The sequence below is a fragment of the Aulostomus chinensis genome, chromosome 6 (assembly GCF_037954235.1).
Source record: "Aulostomus chinensis isolate RoL2024-O1b breed Wild chromosome 6, RoL_Achi_v1.0, whole genome shotgun sequence".
NCBI lineage: Eukaryota > Metazoa > Chordata > Actinopteri > Syngnathiformes > Aulostomidae > Aulostomus > Aulostomus chinensis.
Window position 1 is genome coordinate 19388316 of NC_141325.1, and position 16995 is coordinate 19405310.

The window sequence follows — 16995 nt, forward strand, 5'->3', positions numbered from 1 at the left end:
GATCAGTTTGATTGTAATCTTTACTCCTGAAGATAGTCATCAACATCATGATCACAGTTGTCTGGATCATAATCTTTAATATCCTGAGCTATAAGCTGAAGCACTTCAAGGCAGGGACACTGGGCTGTCACTTCTGATGAAGGCGAGATGAGGCTAGTGTTAGCATGGTTGTGTTAAATTGCTCCCAACTCACTTGGGAGGAATTTGTAGGGGGGCAGTCACTGAAATAATAAGTAATATGATGGCTAACGTCAATTTACCTTGCCATGCGCCAACAGCTATGTCTGGTCAGCTTTATCTACATTAAATGACAACAGAATAAAGGTCTCAACCAAAGTTAAGTGTTTGATTTAATGAACATCTACTCTATGCACAGGGCACCTGCTCTTCTGCAGTGACCCAGCAGTTCACATACTTGCTGGTTAAAACAGGCACAGTGGTCCTGAAGGCTCAGACTGATATGAAGGGTTACACACCAGGTCAGATAATCCAGCTGACTGCCTCCATCCACAACCAGTCTGTACGAAGTACAGGCCACATCACAGCCAGTCTGATGCAGGTAAACAAACACTTACTCATGTGATGTAATCTCTCCTCTGTATAAGTCCGCCTTTGACCTCCAGCATGAATGTTATCTTGTTTTTCTCTTCCAAGTGTTCTTAAGGCACTGACAGCCAATCTGTTATGACAACCTGAGTATCTAAAAGAATTATGTGAAATAATAATTGGTTCCTTTGTGTGTTCTAGAGAGTGACCTATGAGATGAAAAAGCCTATCCATGATGTCAAGGTGATAGTGGAGGTGGAGGGTGGTGCAGTGAAGGCTGGCAAGGAGTTGGAGTGGAAAGAGCAGATCATTGTTCCTCCTCTTCCTCAGTCCTCCCTCACTGGCTGTGACCTCATAAAGATAGAATATTATGTCAAAGTAAGCCCACTACTTGAGTTTCCCTGCAGTAGCAGGGACTTTTGAATGTGCTCGTTGTTCTGGGGGGATGATTCATGAGCAATGTCACAAACAAGTATGAACAAGTGTGGCCCTACTCCTGTGCCCCTGAGCATTATTTTAATCAGCTTGATCTTGTGCACTGAGAGATCGAATTTGAATAGAAAACAAACCAATATGGCAGTTTCACTTTCATTCGGCTGACTCAGACTGACTGGATTTGTGAATGATGGCCTGTTGTCTGAGTCATAATTAACTGAATGTTTCTTAAGTTATAATGTTAAATATCTTATACAATGATGGTATGGAAACTGTTGTGTGACATGATTGTCTTTTTTGACTTATTACATTGTTTACAAAAAGTAAACGCTACTCGTGTTCATGAAACATGCACACTCTGAAGTCCAAATGCAAGGCAACAATTCCTGCACCAAAATATAATGGAATTGTAGTTTGCAATCTCACAACTGAAGTCTTCAATTTAAAAGACCAAGAATGATGATATAAAAGACAAGGTGTCTTTGTGATGGATTGAGTTTTCATGTTTGTACATTGATGTTGTTGTGTGATCACATGATCCCATTCAGAATAATACACATACACACTGGTGAGTTTTTGCAGTCCTGAGATTAGTCTTCCAGACAGGAAGCAACCTCCTTGCTCCTGACAGTTCCTGCAGAATAACTGGCTGCATGAAAGATGACATGTCTAATTCTCTTGTCCAATGAACCAGGTCAGCCTGAAGTCTCCAGACGTCATGTTGACGTTGCCCATCCACATTGGCAATGTCTCACTGGACAAAAAATTGCAGCCTTCCAAGAAAGCAGCTCCTCCCTCCTCTGCCCATACTGAAAAGAGACTGCTGCCTGCCTTGACCTTGGACACCCCTGCCATGGTTCCCAGCCCCACCTTACCCCCTCGCCCTGTCCCAAGACCTGCCCCCCGTCCCACCCCTCGTTCCAGAATGTCCCCCCAAAATTCCCCCAGTGCTCCTCCAGCTGAGTACTGCCAGGGGGCTGAGGGTCAGACACAGACCAGAGACAGCTTCAACAAGCGTCACTCTCAGGTGGTGTCACCAAATGCATTTAGCTACGCCCCTGGACTCTTATTTACACAGAGCCAACAGCACAAAGGACCTGCCACAGAGCCTGGCCACCCAGGGGCCTCAGCACTTTACCCTCCTGTGAACACGGCCAGCCCGATGTCAACACAACTCATCCTGCCACCAGACTATGGCGTCTCTGCTTATCCACAAGGTCAGTAGTCTCTGTCACTGACATGGGAACTTAGTACCTTCTTAACTTGTAATCCTTTGTCATAAGGCATCTCTCCTCAGTTCTCAGTCCTCAATCCTCCTTTGCTCGGGCATCTTTCCTCATTTAACTCTTTTTATTTGTCTCGTTAAGTGTCTCTCTTCAGACGTCTCCCAATTTCCCTCCATGTGTCTCTCCTCTTTTGTTTCTTGTTCTTAGCAATTGTGTGACATAAAATACAACAAGGATCAACAGACAAAAAGTACATTCGTAGGTATAAGCATAATCAAAATAGGCCTTTCTCCTTCATTTAACATCCATCCATTCTTTATACTGCTTATCTGTGGCAATAGATCCCCGGTGCTGCTGGAGGAGGCTGCAGACCTGAAGAGGCTCAAGCTGCCACCTGTAGCACCACCTGCTCACATCCCCGTCTGTCCATCAGTCTCTTCCCTTTATCGCTCTTTATCGCTGTCCCCCTATTTCCCCGCTCTCCTGCTCTCTTTCCCCCCAACCGGTCAAAGCAGAAAGGCCGTCCCCATTGAGCCTGGATCTGCTCGATGTTCCTGCCTGTTAAAAGGAAGCCACTCTATCTCCAAGCCATGCCGCCCCTGGGTGATTACATATATTATTATATAGCAAAATAAGATATTTTCCTTATAACAGTGTCTCTGATGCTTGCACTTTCAAGGACAGTTAAAAAGGATTTCCAGATGTTATCAAACACTTTTTGTCTATTTTGTATTGTATCTTCTCTAGAACTGTACATGAAGCCATTTTATTTATCTTTTTGTATTCAGGAGATTGATTTTTTTTTTTCCAGTGAAGAGCCATAGCCTCTGGCTTGCAAGATGCACATGTCTTTGACAGTGTATTGTTCCTTTCTTTAATCTTAAATTTGAAGGGTATGGATTGAGAATGTATGTTTGGGAGCAAGAGGAAGCTCGATAGAGGGTACTTACCATTTACTTGTTTCCAGAAGGTGCTTATTTTGCTATATTCCCAAATAAAAAGATACAAGGTTCCCTTACACGCATTACACTTAATCATGTCTGGAAAATTATCATAAAATTTGTCATTTTACTCCTCTCACATATATGTGCTCTGTAAATAGTTTATTCTTACTCTTTATCTTATTTCTTAAAGTCTGCACTTTACTAATTATTGTAATTTGTAAATTCTTATTTTTTATAGTACTTTCAAGAGCAAGTTTTGAAACTGAAACACCAGAATTTCCCCCCGGGATTCATAAAGTATTCTGATTCTGATATATAAGCGTAAGCCACTTGTATTGTGGGCAGCGTGGCTCAGGGGTAGAGTGGCCATCGAGCAACCGAAGGATCGCTGGTTCAGTCCTGTAGCCCAGTGACCATGTCAAAGTGTCCTTGAGCAAGATACTGGACCCATAATTGCTCCTGATGAGGACAAATTTATTTGTATAGCACCATTCATACACAAGGCAATTCATAGTGCTTTACAGAGGTAAAGAGTGAAATGAAAGTCGAAAACAGTTTAAAATCGAACAAGTGAATTAAAATATTTAAGTCATTTAAAATCATTTTGACAGCAGACAAATAAATATTAAATCAATCCATCAATCCCAAATCTCCCAGATCAATACCAAATCAATACACTGTAAGACGGCTGCAGTAAACAGCAGTGTTTTCAGCCCTGATTTAAATGAGTTTACAGTTTGTGCACATCTCAGAGGTTCAGGGAGTTTATTCCACAGGTGTGGCCCACAGAAGCTGAAAGCAGCTTCCCCCTGCTTGGTTTTGACCCTGGGGACACTGAGTAGACCTGTCCCTGATGACCTGAGGGGTTTGGATGCTTCATACCCAGCCAGCAGCTCTGACATGTATTTAGGCCCAAGCCCATTCAGTGACTTATAGACCAGTAACAGGATTTTGAACTCAGTCCTTTGACACACAGGGGCCAGTGCTGTGATTTAAGGACAGGTGTCATGTCGTCCATTTTCTTACTGTTGGTCAGGACTCTGGCAGCAGTGTTTGATTGATTTTTTTTACTGAGACCTGTAAAGACACCATTACAATAATCTAGCCTACTAAGAATGAATGCATGGACAAGTATTTCCATGTCTTGTTTAGAGAGAAATCCTTTAATACGTGCAATGTTTTTGAGATGATGATAAGCTAATTTAGTGATAGTTTTTGTGTGGCTCTTAAAATTCAGGTCTGAGTCCATAACAACGCCAAGGTTTCTAGTTTGGTCGGTGGTTTGTAGTGTCATTGAGTCAAGTTGGCTACTGACCTCAAGCCCTGCGTTTTTGGGACCAAACACAATGACTTGTCTTTTCTGCATTGAGCTGGAGAAAATGCTGGCCCATCCACTGATTGACCTGTAGGATACAGTCAAACAGTGAATGCAGTGGACTGTAATCGTATGGTGACACTGTAATATAAAAAAGTTGTGTCATCAGCATACGAGTGGTAAGAGATGTTATGGTGCTCCATGACCTGGGCCGGTGGGAGCATATAGATGTTGAACAAAAGTGGCCCAAGAATAGAGCCTTCCGGGACCCCACATGTCATCTTTGTTCGCTCAGAGAAAAGATTCACTTTGGAACACTAACAGCTGGTTTTATATACCTTACAACTGAGTGTTTCTGCTTTTTCCTGTTTATACAGACACATTCCATAGATATCATCACATAACTTCCCAGTCCTCTTTGTCATGGCCAGTTTAAGATCTTTAAATCAAGGTGACATCTTTCAGACCTGTCTCTTGACCCTTTATTCGTACATGACCCCCACTAACACATGCAAACTACAGAACATACCAGAAACCCCCTCATGGCATGTGAAAAGAATTTTTTATAACAGTGATATATCAAACTATTTGTGTTTGTGATAAGTAATACTGTGTGAAATTAAAGTATGTATACTAGAATGATATAAATGCCTATCAAAATATATAAACCTATAGTTTTTATTCCTTAATTGTCAAAAAGCTGCAAAACTGCTTCACAGCAGTATTATGTACATGCATGCTTAAAAACAACCAAATATGGCAGTGCATGATGGTGAGGGAGAGATTGTACAATCTATGAATAATTAATAGAATTTACAAAAAAATTGTGTGTATGCCGTATTGTATGTCTGTATATGCGTGTGTGTGTGCATGTGTATGTCTGTATATGCGTGTGTGTGTGTGCGTATGTGTATGTGTGCATATATGTATGTGTATGTGTGCATATATGTATGTGTATGTGTGCATACATGTACATGCGTGTACGTGTGCATACATGTACATGCGTGTACGTGTGCATACATGTACATGCGTGTACGTGTGCATACATGTACATGCGTGTACGTGTGCATACATGTACATGCGTGTACGTGTGCATACATGTACATGCGTGTACGTGTGCATACATGTACATGCGTGTGCGCGTGCGTGCGCGTACGTGTGCGTGCGTGTACGTGTGCGTGCGTGTGCGTGCGTGCGTGTGCGTACGTGTGCGTGCGTGCGTGCGTGTGCGTGCGTGTACGTGTGCGTGCGTGTGCGTGCGTGTTTGTCTATATATATGTATAGTATGTATATATGTGTGTATGGATGTGTGTGTGTGTGTATGTCACTAAAGAGGAGAGACATCTGATTTAACTAAAGGATAATTTTTTTGATAACCAAATTAAAAGAGACACAATGTCCCAAACCATAAAATCAATGAGTAAAACAAGGCAGTACCAATAAGTGGTATGAATGTTTTTTATTCCAAATTATGTTTGAATATAAATAAAATCTTTTGTTATATAAAATACTTCTGGTATCTCAAAATACAAACTTGAGGGTTGAGGCCAGTAAATTTGGTAGAATGCTATGCTAGGGTATGTTTAGGGGTGCTGCCATATACTCAACAATGTGATGTTACGGAAATACCTGTGCCTCTAACCACAGCAAAAAGTGAGGGAGGCTTCAACCAGAGTGACTATCCCTTCACAGAGAACTGGTGACGAGCTCCACAAAAATCAAAGAATGAAAAAGAAACACAACAAAGATTGAATCATATCAATTGAGGTTTTAAAATTTTGGCACAATATTTATAGTGTAACTCAAAAACTGGTGCTGTGCTGCTGTGTGTCTTTTCAGAGGCTCCTCCCTCCTATGATGAGAGCTGCAACACATGAAGTGGATGGAGAGCCAGCAAACTCACCACCAGAATGCGGGACACATCACTCTGTAAACAATCAAATGTTGAACTCAAACTGAGTTACCAAAACAAGAGTCTTGCTGTTAAAAAAGTTGTCACATCAAAATTTTATGGGAACTTTACTCGATAAAAGCTGGCAATTTGAATTGAAATGAGAATGAATAGATGTGAAGCTGTTGCCCAGCTGGTTCAAATCTTTTTCTGCTTGACTGTCAGCACTTTCAGTGAAAGGCTGAGGGGGTTGTCTATGTACTCGTTTATTTGTTGTGGGTTATTTTGATGATCTTTAGGTGGCATCTGTGATGTCATGGTTTAAACTTTTATTTCCCAATTAACTCATCTAGTTTTTGGTTTAAAATCCAAACTCTATAAAACTACATTTTATTGGAAATGATTTGGGTTTTGAATATTTTAAGCTGGATGAGATGGTTTGTTCGTCTTCGATACGAGATTTGGAATGACTTTATTTGGGATTATTCTTCTTCAGCTGCTTAATGCGTATAGATTTCTAGCATGCCAGAGCTTTACCTCCATATTTTAAAAAAGTAGTTACACAATAATGAAGCGTACTGTGATTGAGTCTCATTCTTCATGTCTTTCATCTTAAATACAATGTTGAATAGCACAAATAAATCAATTTTAATCTATCAAGTGCAGAAAGACAAGATTGTCTGAGTATTTTTAACTACTGTCTGGTTTCCAATAAATCAGTTCAAAGATTTTGTCAGAAACATTCTGATAGACTGTAAGCATGGACTGAAATGTGGTCAAATTATTTTGAAGTCAGTCCCTCACAGTTTGTGATGTATAAAGTCAGCATCCAAGGTTAGACATGAATTCCTGTTTACTGTCCACTGTGTTTCAGACAGTCGTCAAAGTTCAGTGTTTCCACACACAGCAGGAGCTTGCATTTGTTTAAGCACAATTTGGACGTAAAAACTAGCAGTGATAGTCCCCACAACATTGGCCTTCAATAGTGCTCTTTTGTACTGGAAGGTTCAATATTACTTCCGAGTGGCTGTTATATAACAGGCAGCGTGTTTTTCAGGATGTTTCACCAAATATTTTGGCATTGATAATTTAAAAGTAGACAATGTGGCCTGCAAATTTCTGAGAGTGTTTTGGGAACACTGTTGAGGCAACATGTTCTAATCCCACAATGATACAAGTCTTGGCTCCCAGCTAAAACATTAGTCAGTCATAGGAAGGTTTTGGTAATGTTAATAGTATTCTTAAATGTTGAAAGAAGTTGAATGTACAATCATACCATTCTGAGGATGTGAAAAAAGGCGGTAAGGGTACTATCAAATTCCACATTCACAGCTACCAGAATAATGTATGATAGAACAGCAAAGCTCTCACTGGTAAAGCAGATCAAATGGAGCCATTACAGGAATGAAGCACAAGCAAACATAGCCAAATCAAATCCAGGATCTCCCTCTTGGTTACACTTGTGTGCACAATTATTAGGCAAGTTATATTCTTGAGCATTGTTGTTATTGAACAACCACAGTACTCTGATTCAATCCATCATGTTAAACCCATGAATATTTAAGAAAGTAAAAGTGAGATTTTGGCTTTCTAGGAGAATATCCATGTGTGCACAATTATTAGCAACTCTTAGTGTGCAGAATTATTATGCCACTAAATGAAAAACATTTCCTATGTCACCTGACTATTTTCATCTGTTGCTCAAAACTTATAAACATTTCTGACAAACAGTTACCAATACAGCCACCCATCTTTTCAATAAAATTCATCAGCCTACATTAATGGAATCTGTCATTTTCTTGATCCATTGATCAACTTTTTGTGCAGCAGCAACCACAGCCTCCCAGACACTGCTCAGGGAGGTGTACTATTGTTCACTGTATAAAGTGTATAAAGTCCTTGAAAAAAAAAGTAAAAGTACAAGGCATAACTGAAAATGACTTGAGTAAAGGTTAGTCACCCAAAAGAAAAATCATCCATCCATACATTTTCAAAGCAACTGCAAATTGTCCTCCCCGTGTTCTATTTATTTCACTTTCAGGTGAATGAAATAGAAGTTATGATGAAACAAAAACAAAAAAAAAACAGAACAAAAAAGTAAATCAAGTTACTTGTGTCTGCCTGAAAACATAACTATAAATAAAGCCTCTGTCTGCCTCAGAACACAAAAGGTGTCTTCTAATGGCCCTGTGAACTGCATTCTGAAACATGTATTGGGTATCCTGCAAGGTGGTCTGTTTGAGGGTGGAGGTCCCAGCTTCTGAAGCCAACTTTGTTTTCTGTGAAGTCAGCTGCTCATATTTTTTTCAAATGGTGTGAGTATGTTCTCTACATGGAAAAGTACATGAATGAAAGAAATGTTTAAATGATACTCAGGGCATAATTCAACGGTAACCATAATGACAATAATGACACTCCCTGGGCTCCTTGGCAGTTTTAATGAAAGCCCAGTTTGGATAACTACAAGTGGGGAGAGCTGAGTGTGTGTGGTTGGGTTCACTTCTTTTCCTATCTGTTTTAGAAGGGACATTTTGTATGCTCCTCTCCTTTAAGGGTTTATCTGTCTTATCTAAAACTGAAGGATCTTAAACACACATCAGATCCTCTAGCACTTTAAGCCCAGCAACACCCTGAGGCAAAAACTTGTCCATCCCAAAGACAAGGTTCCAAGGCATAAACAGAGTAATGTTTGTGCGTGTAACGAGGAGTGCTCTGACCTGTGACATAGGGGAGACAAAACAACTGCACTAACGCATGGCGCAGCACAGGAGAGCCACAACCACAGGCCAGGACTCAACAGTCCACCGCCACCTCAAGGAGAAGGGGCACTCCTTTGACGATCACAAGGTACGCGTTCTAGCCAGGGAGGACAGATGGTTTGAAAGAGGGGTGAAAGAAGCCATTCATGTCAAACAAGAATGTCCATTTTTAAACGGAGAAGGGGGCCTCCTTAGATCCCTCCCCAGGAGGTGCAGCCAGCTTTCACGCCTTCACTCAGGTGACCTGAACGACCCTCCTAAGAGGGTTAGGAGGGGGTAACAACCCGAAACTGAGGCCAACAACTCATGTGACCGCCAAATGACCCTATTGCTCTGCCCTTCGACCACTTGTTTTTGCCAGCAAAATTGTCAACTATATTATATCTTTAAAAATGCCAAATTGTTTAAAAAAATAGCACATCTACAGGCTAAAACATCAGCATTGCATCTGATTTCCCCCTTTTTTGTGGTCACCATAAAGGCAGTTTTGGTTCCAGCTTTTGCAGATGTGGTCTCTATCTGGTCATCTTTCCCTGCAACTTTTTCATGTATTGAACAGCATGTTATTTCTATCCCAGAGCTGTTAAATCTATCAGCCCCTGCAGCCCCTCACTGCAGTGAAAGACTCTGAGGACAATGATAAGAACGCATCCTGCACTTTACATATCAATATTTCAGATTTCTATTGTCACAGATTTCTATTTGTAAATATCCATATGTCATATTTCATATCTCTATTTTCAGATTTCTAATTGTAAATATTCAATTTTTATTTTTATTATATCTCAATTTTTATTATTCTATTTTATTGCATGGTAGTCTGGTTACTTTATTATCTTACACGGGCGTTGCAAAGAAAATTTCGTTGACATGTCCACCATGGTCAATGACAATAAAGCAATCGTATTGTTATTTCACTACATCTCCTGTTAGCAAAAATGCAAATTTGCAATATTGCATGCAATTTTGCACATGTGATATTAAACGTTACTAGCAATGTTAGCTTGCACATAGTCTTGGCTAACAAAATATGTAGGCTAAAATGTTGGCTAAAATGATATTCTATCAGTCATTATTACATATTTATACTCCTGGCACATGAAATGACATTGGCAGCAATTGATGTTATTCACTTATTGCAATTTCCTAAGGTTGGATGGAGAACTTTTAAAAGCCTTTATTTCATGGAGATTTGGAAGGCACAAGAGGCACTTCATTTGGTATGTTATAGGATTTTCCCCCATCCCTAGGTAATTGAACACTGATGAAAAGTATGTCCATGGGTGACAGTCATATTCGACTAAAGGAGCTGTCTGTGTGTTAACATCTCCCATGTTATCGACAGTACAGTTTTTTTCCCCCCCGATTGCATAAACACTAAAGTCAAAAGTAGTACACATTATCAAAATCTTACACTCAAGGAGCAAAACATCAGCCCAGATTTGCACCACTACAAGCACAATGTCAGCCTCACACTTTTTGCAGAACAATACACACAGTGATTTGCAAAGCACTAAATACACTTGTATACCTTAGACACAGAAGTATAAACTGATGTCTCTTCCTGGCAGTTCCAAAGCACAGACTGTCTAATGAACACGCCCATGAGCCAGTTGGTTAAACGAAGCCACCAGGTGTGCTAACACATAATTACTTAATTGTACACACACTAATCAGGTTGAGGCACTATAAAATGCAGCAGGTGAGTTCCTTTGTCTTCAAAGAAAATGGAAGGAGTTCAAAGAAAAGGAATAAGGGTGAGAGGGTGAATCCATGGAGGAGGAGACGTGGTAGAGGAAGAGGAAGACCCCAAGCTGGAGAACCAGGAGAACCAGCTCAAAGGAGACGAGGACCACACCTAACCAATGAAATATGAGCAACACGAGGTGCCAATGTCCTGAACCATGGGTTGACACTGAGGGAGGCTAGACTTTGTGTTCAGCCAAATCTGAGCAGATTCACAGTGGCATCGGTCATTAGGACATTCAGACAAGAAAACGGGTTAGAAAGAAACCTGTCTACAGTTACAGTACTCAGATGGTTACAGTACTGTATGCCAAATGTCAGCACTCTCGAAACCCTGTCCTGTGACATTTCAATTATGTATCTTTCTCTCCATAGGATTGAGGGTCGACAATAACCCTAACAACTAACCCAAACCCTTAACAATGTAAATCAAGTATCTCTGTCAACACTAGCCTGTATCCTGAAAAAGCATCAAGTTGCAATGAAGCAACTTTATCAAGTGCCTTTTGAGCGAAATTGTGAGAATATCAAAGGGCTGTGGCTTCATTATGTATTGTCCTTTAGCACTATGATGTTGCATAGCCTAATGCACATGTAAACTTTTTACATGTGCATTTATAATGTAGGATCTATGCTGGACTACAAAATCTTGTCTTTCACTGTATTTCAGCGCTTTTGAGATTGATGCTGGTGAAACCCATCACAAATTAATACTTGAAGCAGGGTTCAACCTAACCAAGGCAAGGAGAAGAGGAAGACACATCATTGGCCACAGGGACATCATCAGTGTCCTGGGGCAGGGTAGGGCTTACATCACCCTTTGCACTGCCATTGCATGGGGTCCTCCTCTGTCATGCCCAACTGAGCCCTTACAACACAGCTCACATCCTCACATTTCTGGACTGTTTGCACAACATTGTTGCAGCAGTCAACCAAGCTCACGATACATCATCATCTGGGACAATGTGTCATTTCACCATGCAGTTTTGGTCCTCAACTGGTTTCAAGATCATCCACAGTTCATAGAGCTATTCCTTCCCCCATACACCATTTCTGAAACCAACCAAAAATTATTCTCAGCATGACGGTGGAAGGTGTACAACCTCTGGCCCCAGAGTTTGGTAGGCCTACCCCTCATTCAGGCTATGGAGGAGGCCTGTGACTGAATTGAGGCCTCAGCTATTCAAGGATGGATTCAACATTCCAGGAGATTCTTCCACATTGTCTCACCAACGAGGACTTTGCCTGTGATGTCGCCGAATTTCTCTGGCCAGATCGCAAAGAGAGATTCAGTAGTATTTTCTGTAGACCTACTGTATTTTCAGTCTTTTCTTTTCAGGTTCTACCAGACATCGTCTTTTAACTGTTGTCCTGGTCTGCATACGGTAGGCTATTTTATATTTATCTGGTATGCCCTGAACAGTTGTGGCAGTGTGAAAACTGTATGTTTTGTGATCTATGTTTAATATAATATTGATTTGGAGAAAATAAATTACATTTTCATCAGTCTGCATTATTGATCTTGTGTAGTGTTTTGCAAAAAATATTGTACATTAGCAGTTTACTCACTGAGAAGTAGTGTGTAACTGGTTCAAACAGATTTAAGTCATTGTACACTTCATTATTCTTTCATCCTTAAGGCCTTTTTGGCTCACCACCCAGTAAAGTACTTCATGTGATGGTGCAATGTCCTGCATAAAAATCATGGTCTTGATGAAAGCTGCAGACTTTTTCCTGTACCACCTCTTGAGGAAAATGTCTTCTAAAAACTGGCAGAATATTTGGGAGTTGACTTTTAAAACCATCTTCAAACTGAAAAGTTTGAACTTGTTCACCTTTCATAACACCAGCACATACCAGTATCCCACCTTTATCTTGTTGGCTTCTGAGCGGAAGTGGAGCCTGTTCCTGTTACTGATCCAGCCACAGGCCCATCTTTCTGACACTGTAAAGCGCTTCGAGTGCCTCTAAGGTAGAAAGCGCTAGAGAAATTGAGTCCATTTATAAAGAGGGGGATATAATAGCCTGTTTTTTATCAACAATGTGGTTAAAGTCAAGTGCATTTAACGTTAAAGGATTTTTTCCAGGTTTTATAATTTTACACATTCCATGAGGACGACACAATAAGTATGCGTTGTGATCATGTTAATGATCACAACGCATACAAAAAAAAAATCAAGATGGAACTTAAATGTTTTTTGTCCTTCCATTCTCAATTAATTGTTGTTCTAGGGGCCAGTGGCATGGATAGAAGGCTCATTTGAGACGAACCCTAACCCTTGGCTGAGTGCGTTGCATGATAGAATGTTGTTTGACTTGCTCTCAAGGTCCTGTTCCTGTGAGCCCTGGAAATCTCAAGCACACCACCGCATATTAAGTGCTTTGGTTTTATTATGAAACTACAGTCAAAACCATTGAATAGAATATGAGAAAATAATTTTTTTAAAAAATGCATGCGCTAATAAGAAAATACAATAATAATATGAATAATAAAGATTGAATGAAGATCTAAGACCTATTTCAAACAAATGTGTTATACACTCACTACACCCCCCAATTGATACTCGATCAAACACACACACATAAAAAAGGATGTTCTTATATATAATTACCTTAAATGTCTTGATTTTCTTACTCATAATTTTTTGTATAATCTGTGCGTCTGACATAAACTGCTGCTGATTTCTGTCTGCAGTATAAAATTAAATTGATTGTGTGATGTATCTAGTGTCATTGTTTTTGTTGTTTTGTAAGTTCCAATCATTGTCGTGGGATAGACTTTAAATATATGAACTCTAGGTGATATACAGGAGCATGTAGAGGAAGAACACAAGGTATGGCTGAGTTGCCTTTGGCTGCGACGTTGATCACGTCCGTCTTTCGTACATCTTCAGGTTCTACCCGCAGCTATTCACTTGCGTCGTGTTTTGCCCGCCCGCCGTTGTTAAATTGCTCAGAGCCTGATGACCTGGTCATTAATCTCTTGATTTATGTGTCATTAGTACGTTGTCATGTTGTGATCCTTTCTATCTCTTTTTGCAATCGATAGTTGGCTCATCGTGTTTTAATTTGAAAATTACCCGGATTGTATAAGCAATTCGAGAGGGGCGTTTCTTTATAACTCGATCTGCACTGTGGAGACTTGACGCGCAGCAAAAATAGTTTGCGGAGGACGGGCAGATACTTTTACAGGGTTACTCTGTAACTCTCTCTCTGTTACTCAGGGTTAACTGTAGAACGCGGGGATAATCACGTGACAGCCTTGCGCGGGTCGGTCGAGGCGGAAGTGTAGAAAAGCTTTTTCCGGTCCTATCCAAAATACACCCTGTTCCGTCCGTTGTCTGTAACTGTTTGGACCGGAGCTGCCTGGATGAACTTTTCGACAAAGTGAGCTGGTATGTGACTGCGTGATTATCTGACCGTCTTTGTTTTATCATGTTGCTTTGTGTGTTTCTTTGTGTTAGTATTTGACGGCGACGCACTCCAGCCGGTCACCATCGACCCTCCCCACTCACTTAATTCCGTCACAATAATCTACTCTATTATTATCTATGGAATTCTACCTTCATGTCGTCTCATTACATTCTCTCTAATTTGCTGAAAGGTCCACAATAGAAACGTGTACAAACGTGAATAAACAGGCTCAACCTCCTTTTAATGTCATTCAACTCAAAGAGTTTCACAGTGACTTTAAAAATCCCCTCCAGGTAGACAGATGATGAGATGTGCACCTTTTTAAAAAGCAGCAAGGGTCGTCCAGTTCAATTTCACTTTTAAAACAAAACCAGCTGCTACAAGGGAAAGATGAAGGCAATGGAAAAAGACAACAAACATGAACACAAGTGTATAAAATATATATATATATATATATATGTGTGTGTGTATGCAAATGAGGCTTTCTAAAAGCAGAGCAGAGGCTCTTTTTAAATGAATACATCAAAGAGAGATATAACCTTAAAGCCCTGTGCCTCCATGTATTTAGTTATGATTTTTACTGGTGAAAAAAGATGTTGATCAGCATGCAACTGCGCGTGCGTGTGTGTGTGTGCATATAAATGTGTGTGCATACATGCTGTAAGGTGTTGCTAAGGCCCTTCTCCACACTCCACCAGGCCTTTCCCCAGGCTCCACTGGACTAGAAGTACTCATGGATCCCAGTAAGGAACCCTTATCATTGCCCGTGGGTGGCAATGGTCAAAGGCCCCAAGTAAAGGCCACTCCCTTCCACAGTTCACCCATTTTCAGTGGTCATGCAGTCATCCGCAGCAGGAGACCAGGGGCAGTTTCTGGCAAACTAGTGGGATCTCATGGCAGCCTATTTCTAGGATTGTCAGGACCACTGGCTGCATCGCCTGTCAGGGAGAGACATGCTGCAGCAGGTACCTCGGCGGCTGCAGCTGGGAGCTCAGCGGAACTGACCTCAAGCTCAGCCAGTGTCCGGGAAGATCCACCTAATGTCAAGGTCAACACACACACGTGCGCGCACACACACACACACACACACACACACACACACACATACACACACACTGGTGGATTTTTTTTTTAAGGACGTGCAACTGTAGACACCCCCCTCCCATCTCTGTATCATTTTACTTCCAGAATAGAAAAAAAGGAGTCTGTGTGATGATGATGTTCAGTTGGCAAAATAACTTTCTTCTTTTCAGTGTTTTTCATCTAACAGTCTAAACACTGTATTTATTACCAGCAGTTACTTTGTAATCCGAGTGGCATAAGTCCTGCATCATATATATATTATTAAGTGTCAGAGCAGCAGTGAGTGAGGCTAAATGCTGAAACTAAAGTGCCTTTAGAGCAGTGGTTCTCAGCTGGTCTGGCTTCAGGACCTACCCTTCACCCCTTCATGACAAACCATAACCCAAATCAAAGAAAATTTTCAACTCCTCAGGTTAATTGAATGAAAAGATGGTGCAGTTTGAACCAGAAAAACAAACACAAAAAACAAGTTTAATGATGAACCAAAAAGACCAGCACAAATCAATGCTAGAAAGGGAAATATTCCCTGTAACACAAAATTAGCTGCATTATAATTCAAACTAAAAAGTGCATCTTAGGGACACAAGGCTTCAAGAATATTAATGTGACTGTAGCTGTGATACCTCTACATCAGAGGGTATATACTGAACAGCCTTTTTCCAAACAAACTTTGTGGGTCTTCTTCTATGCTGTGAAATGGCAGGTGTCAGCTAGAATAACAGCGCTTTATCGCTACCTACTTTGAGGTCTTGGTCTTTGTGTTGTGACCTGTGATGGTCTTCACACCTTCCCAGACATCCCTCATGTTGTTCTCCCTCAGCTTCTGCTCCACTTTTCTCCTGTAGCTGCCCTTGGCTTCCCTCACACAGTGTTTGACCTCCTGCTGTGTTGCCTTCATGGCCTCCCTTTCCCTGCTCCTGAATGCAGCCTTCTTTTTGTTGAGCACAGCCTTGACTTCCCTGTGTTTCCCATGGCTTTTATTAGGGTAACCAGCGGACAATCTTAGCAGGGGAGCTCACATCTGCGCAGAAGTTCAGGTACTCCGTCAGACAGTGTGTCATCCCCTCAGTGTCCTCACCATGCGGGTTGATCAGCACATCCCATTCTATGATGTTGTAACAGTCTCTGAGGGCACTTTCCATCCCCGGGGACCACCTCCTTATGGTGCGAAGGGTGACCGGCAGTTTTTGGACCAGGGGGATGTACATTGGCTGAAGGTGACCCAGGTTGTGATCAGACTTCCCTAGAGGAGGGAGAGGAGTTGTTCTGTGTGCATCCCTCACATTAACATACAGCAGATCTATTGTCCTGTTTTTTCTGGTAGGACAGTCTACAGCCTTGTGAAAAGCAGCCAAATTAGAGTCCAAAGTTGCATGATTTAAGTCCCCAGAGATGATCATAAGTGCCTCAGGGTGCTGTCTCTGCAGCCTTGCTGTGAGTGAGTTGATCTTCTCACATGCATTGGCTGCGTCTGCTCTTGGAGGGATGTAAACACAGATGGTGATCACGTAAACTCCCTCAGCAGATAATATGGCCGCAGACTAATGACTAGCAGCTCGAGGTCCCGGCAACACGAGACTGTCTTTACAGAGATATGTCCTGGGTTACACCAGTGGTTGTTGACATACTGTACATG

General features: G+C 41.2%; 2 protein-coding genes across 2 annotated transcripts in view; both read left to right on the top strand.

The window, feature by feature from the left end:
• The window catches only part of arrdc1a (arrestin domain containing 1a), a 28768-nt gene extending 20610 nt beyond the window's left edge, over window positions 1-8158 (top strand). Inside the window, exons 5-8 of the mRNA XM_086206949.1 lie at window positions 377-559; window positions 748-924; window positions 1676-2198; window positions 6306-8158. Coding sequence (XP_086063075.1) covers window positions 377-559; window positions 748-924; window positions 1676-2198; window positions 6306-6343 — 921 coding nt within the window. The 3' untranslated portion in view covers window positions 6344-8158. The remainder of the gene's footprint in view (window positions 1-376; window positions 560-747; window positions 925-1675; window positions 2199-6305) is intronic.
• A 5931-nt stretch (window positions 8159-14089) lies between these two features.
• The window catches only part of LOC147260392 (histone-lysine N-methyltransferase EHMT1-like), a 50012-nt gene continuing 47106 nt past the window's right edge, over window positions 14090-16995 (top strand). The window contains exons 1-2 of the mRNA XM_086206953.1: window positions 14090-14257; window positions 14975-15324. Of these exons, the coding sequence (XP_086063079.1) occupies window positions 15010-15324 (315 nt within the window). The 5' untranslated portion in view covers window positions 14090-14257; window positions 14975-15009. The remainder of the gene's footprint in view (window positions 14258-14974; window positions 15325-16995) is intronic.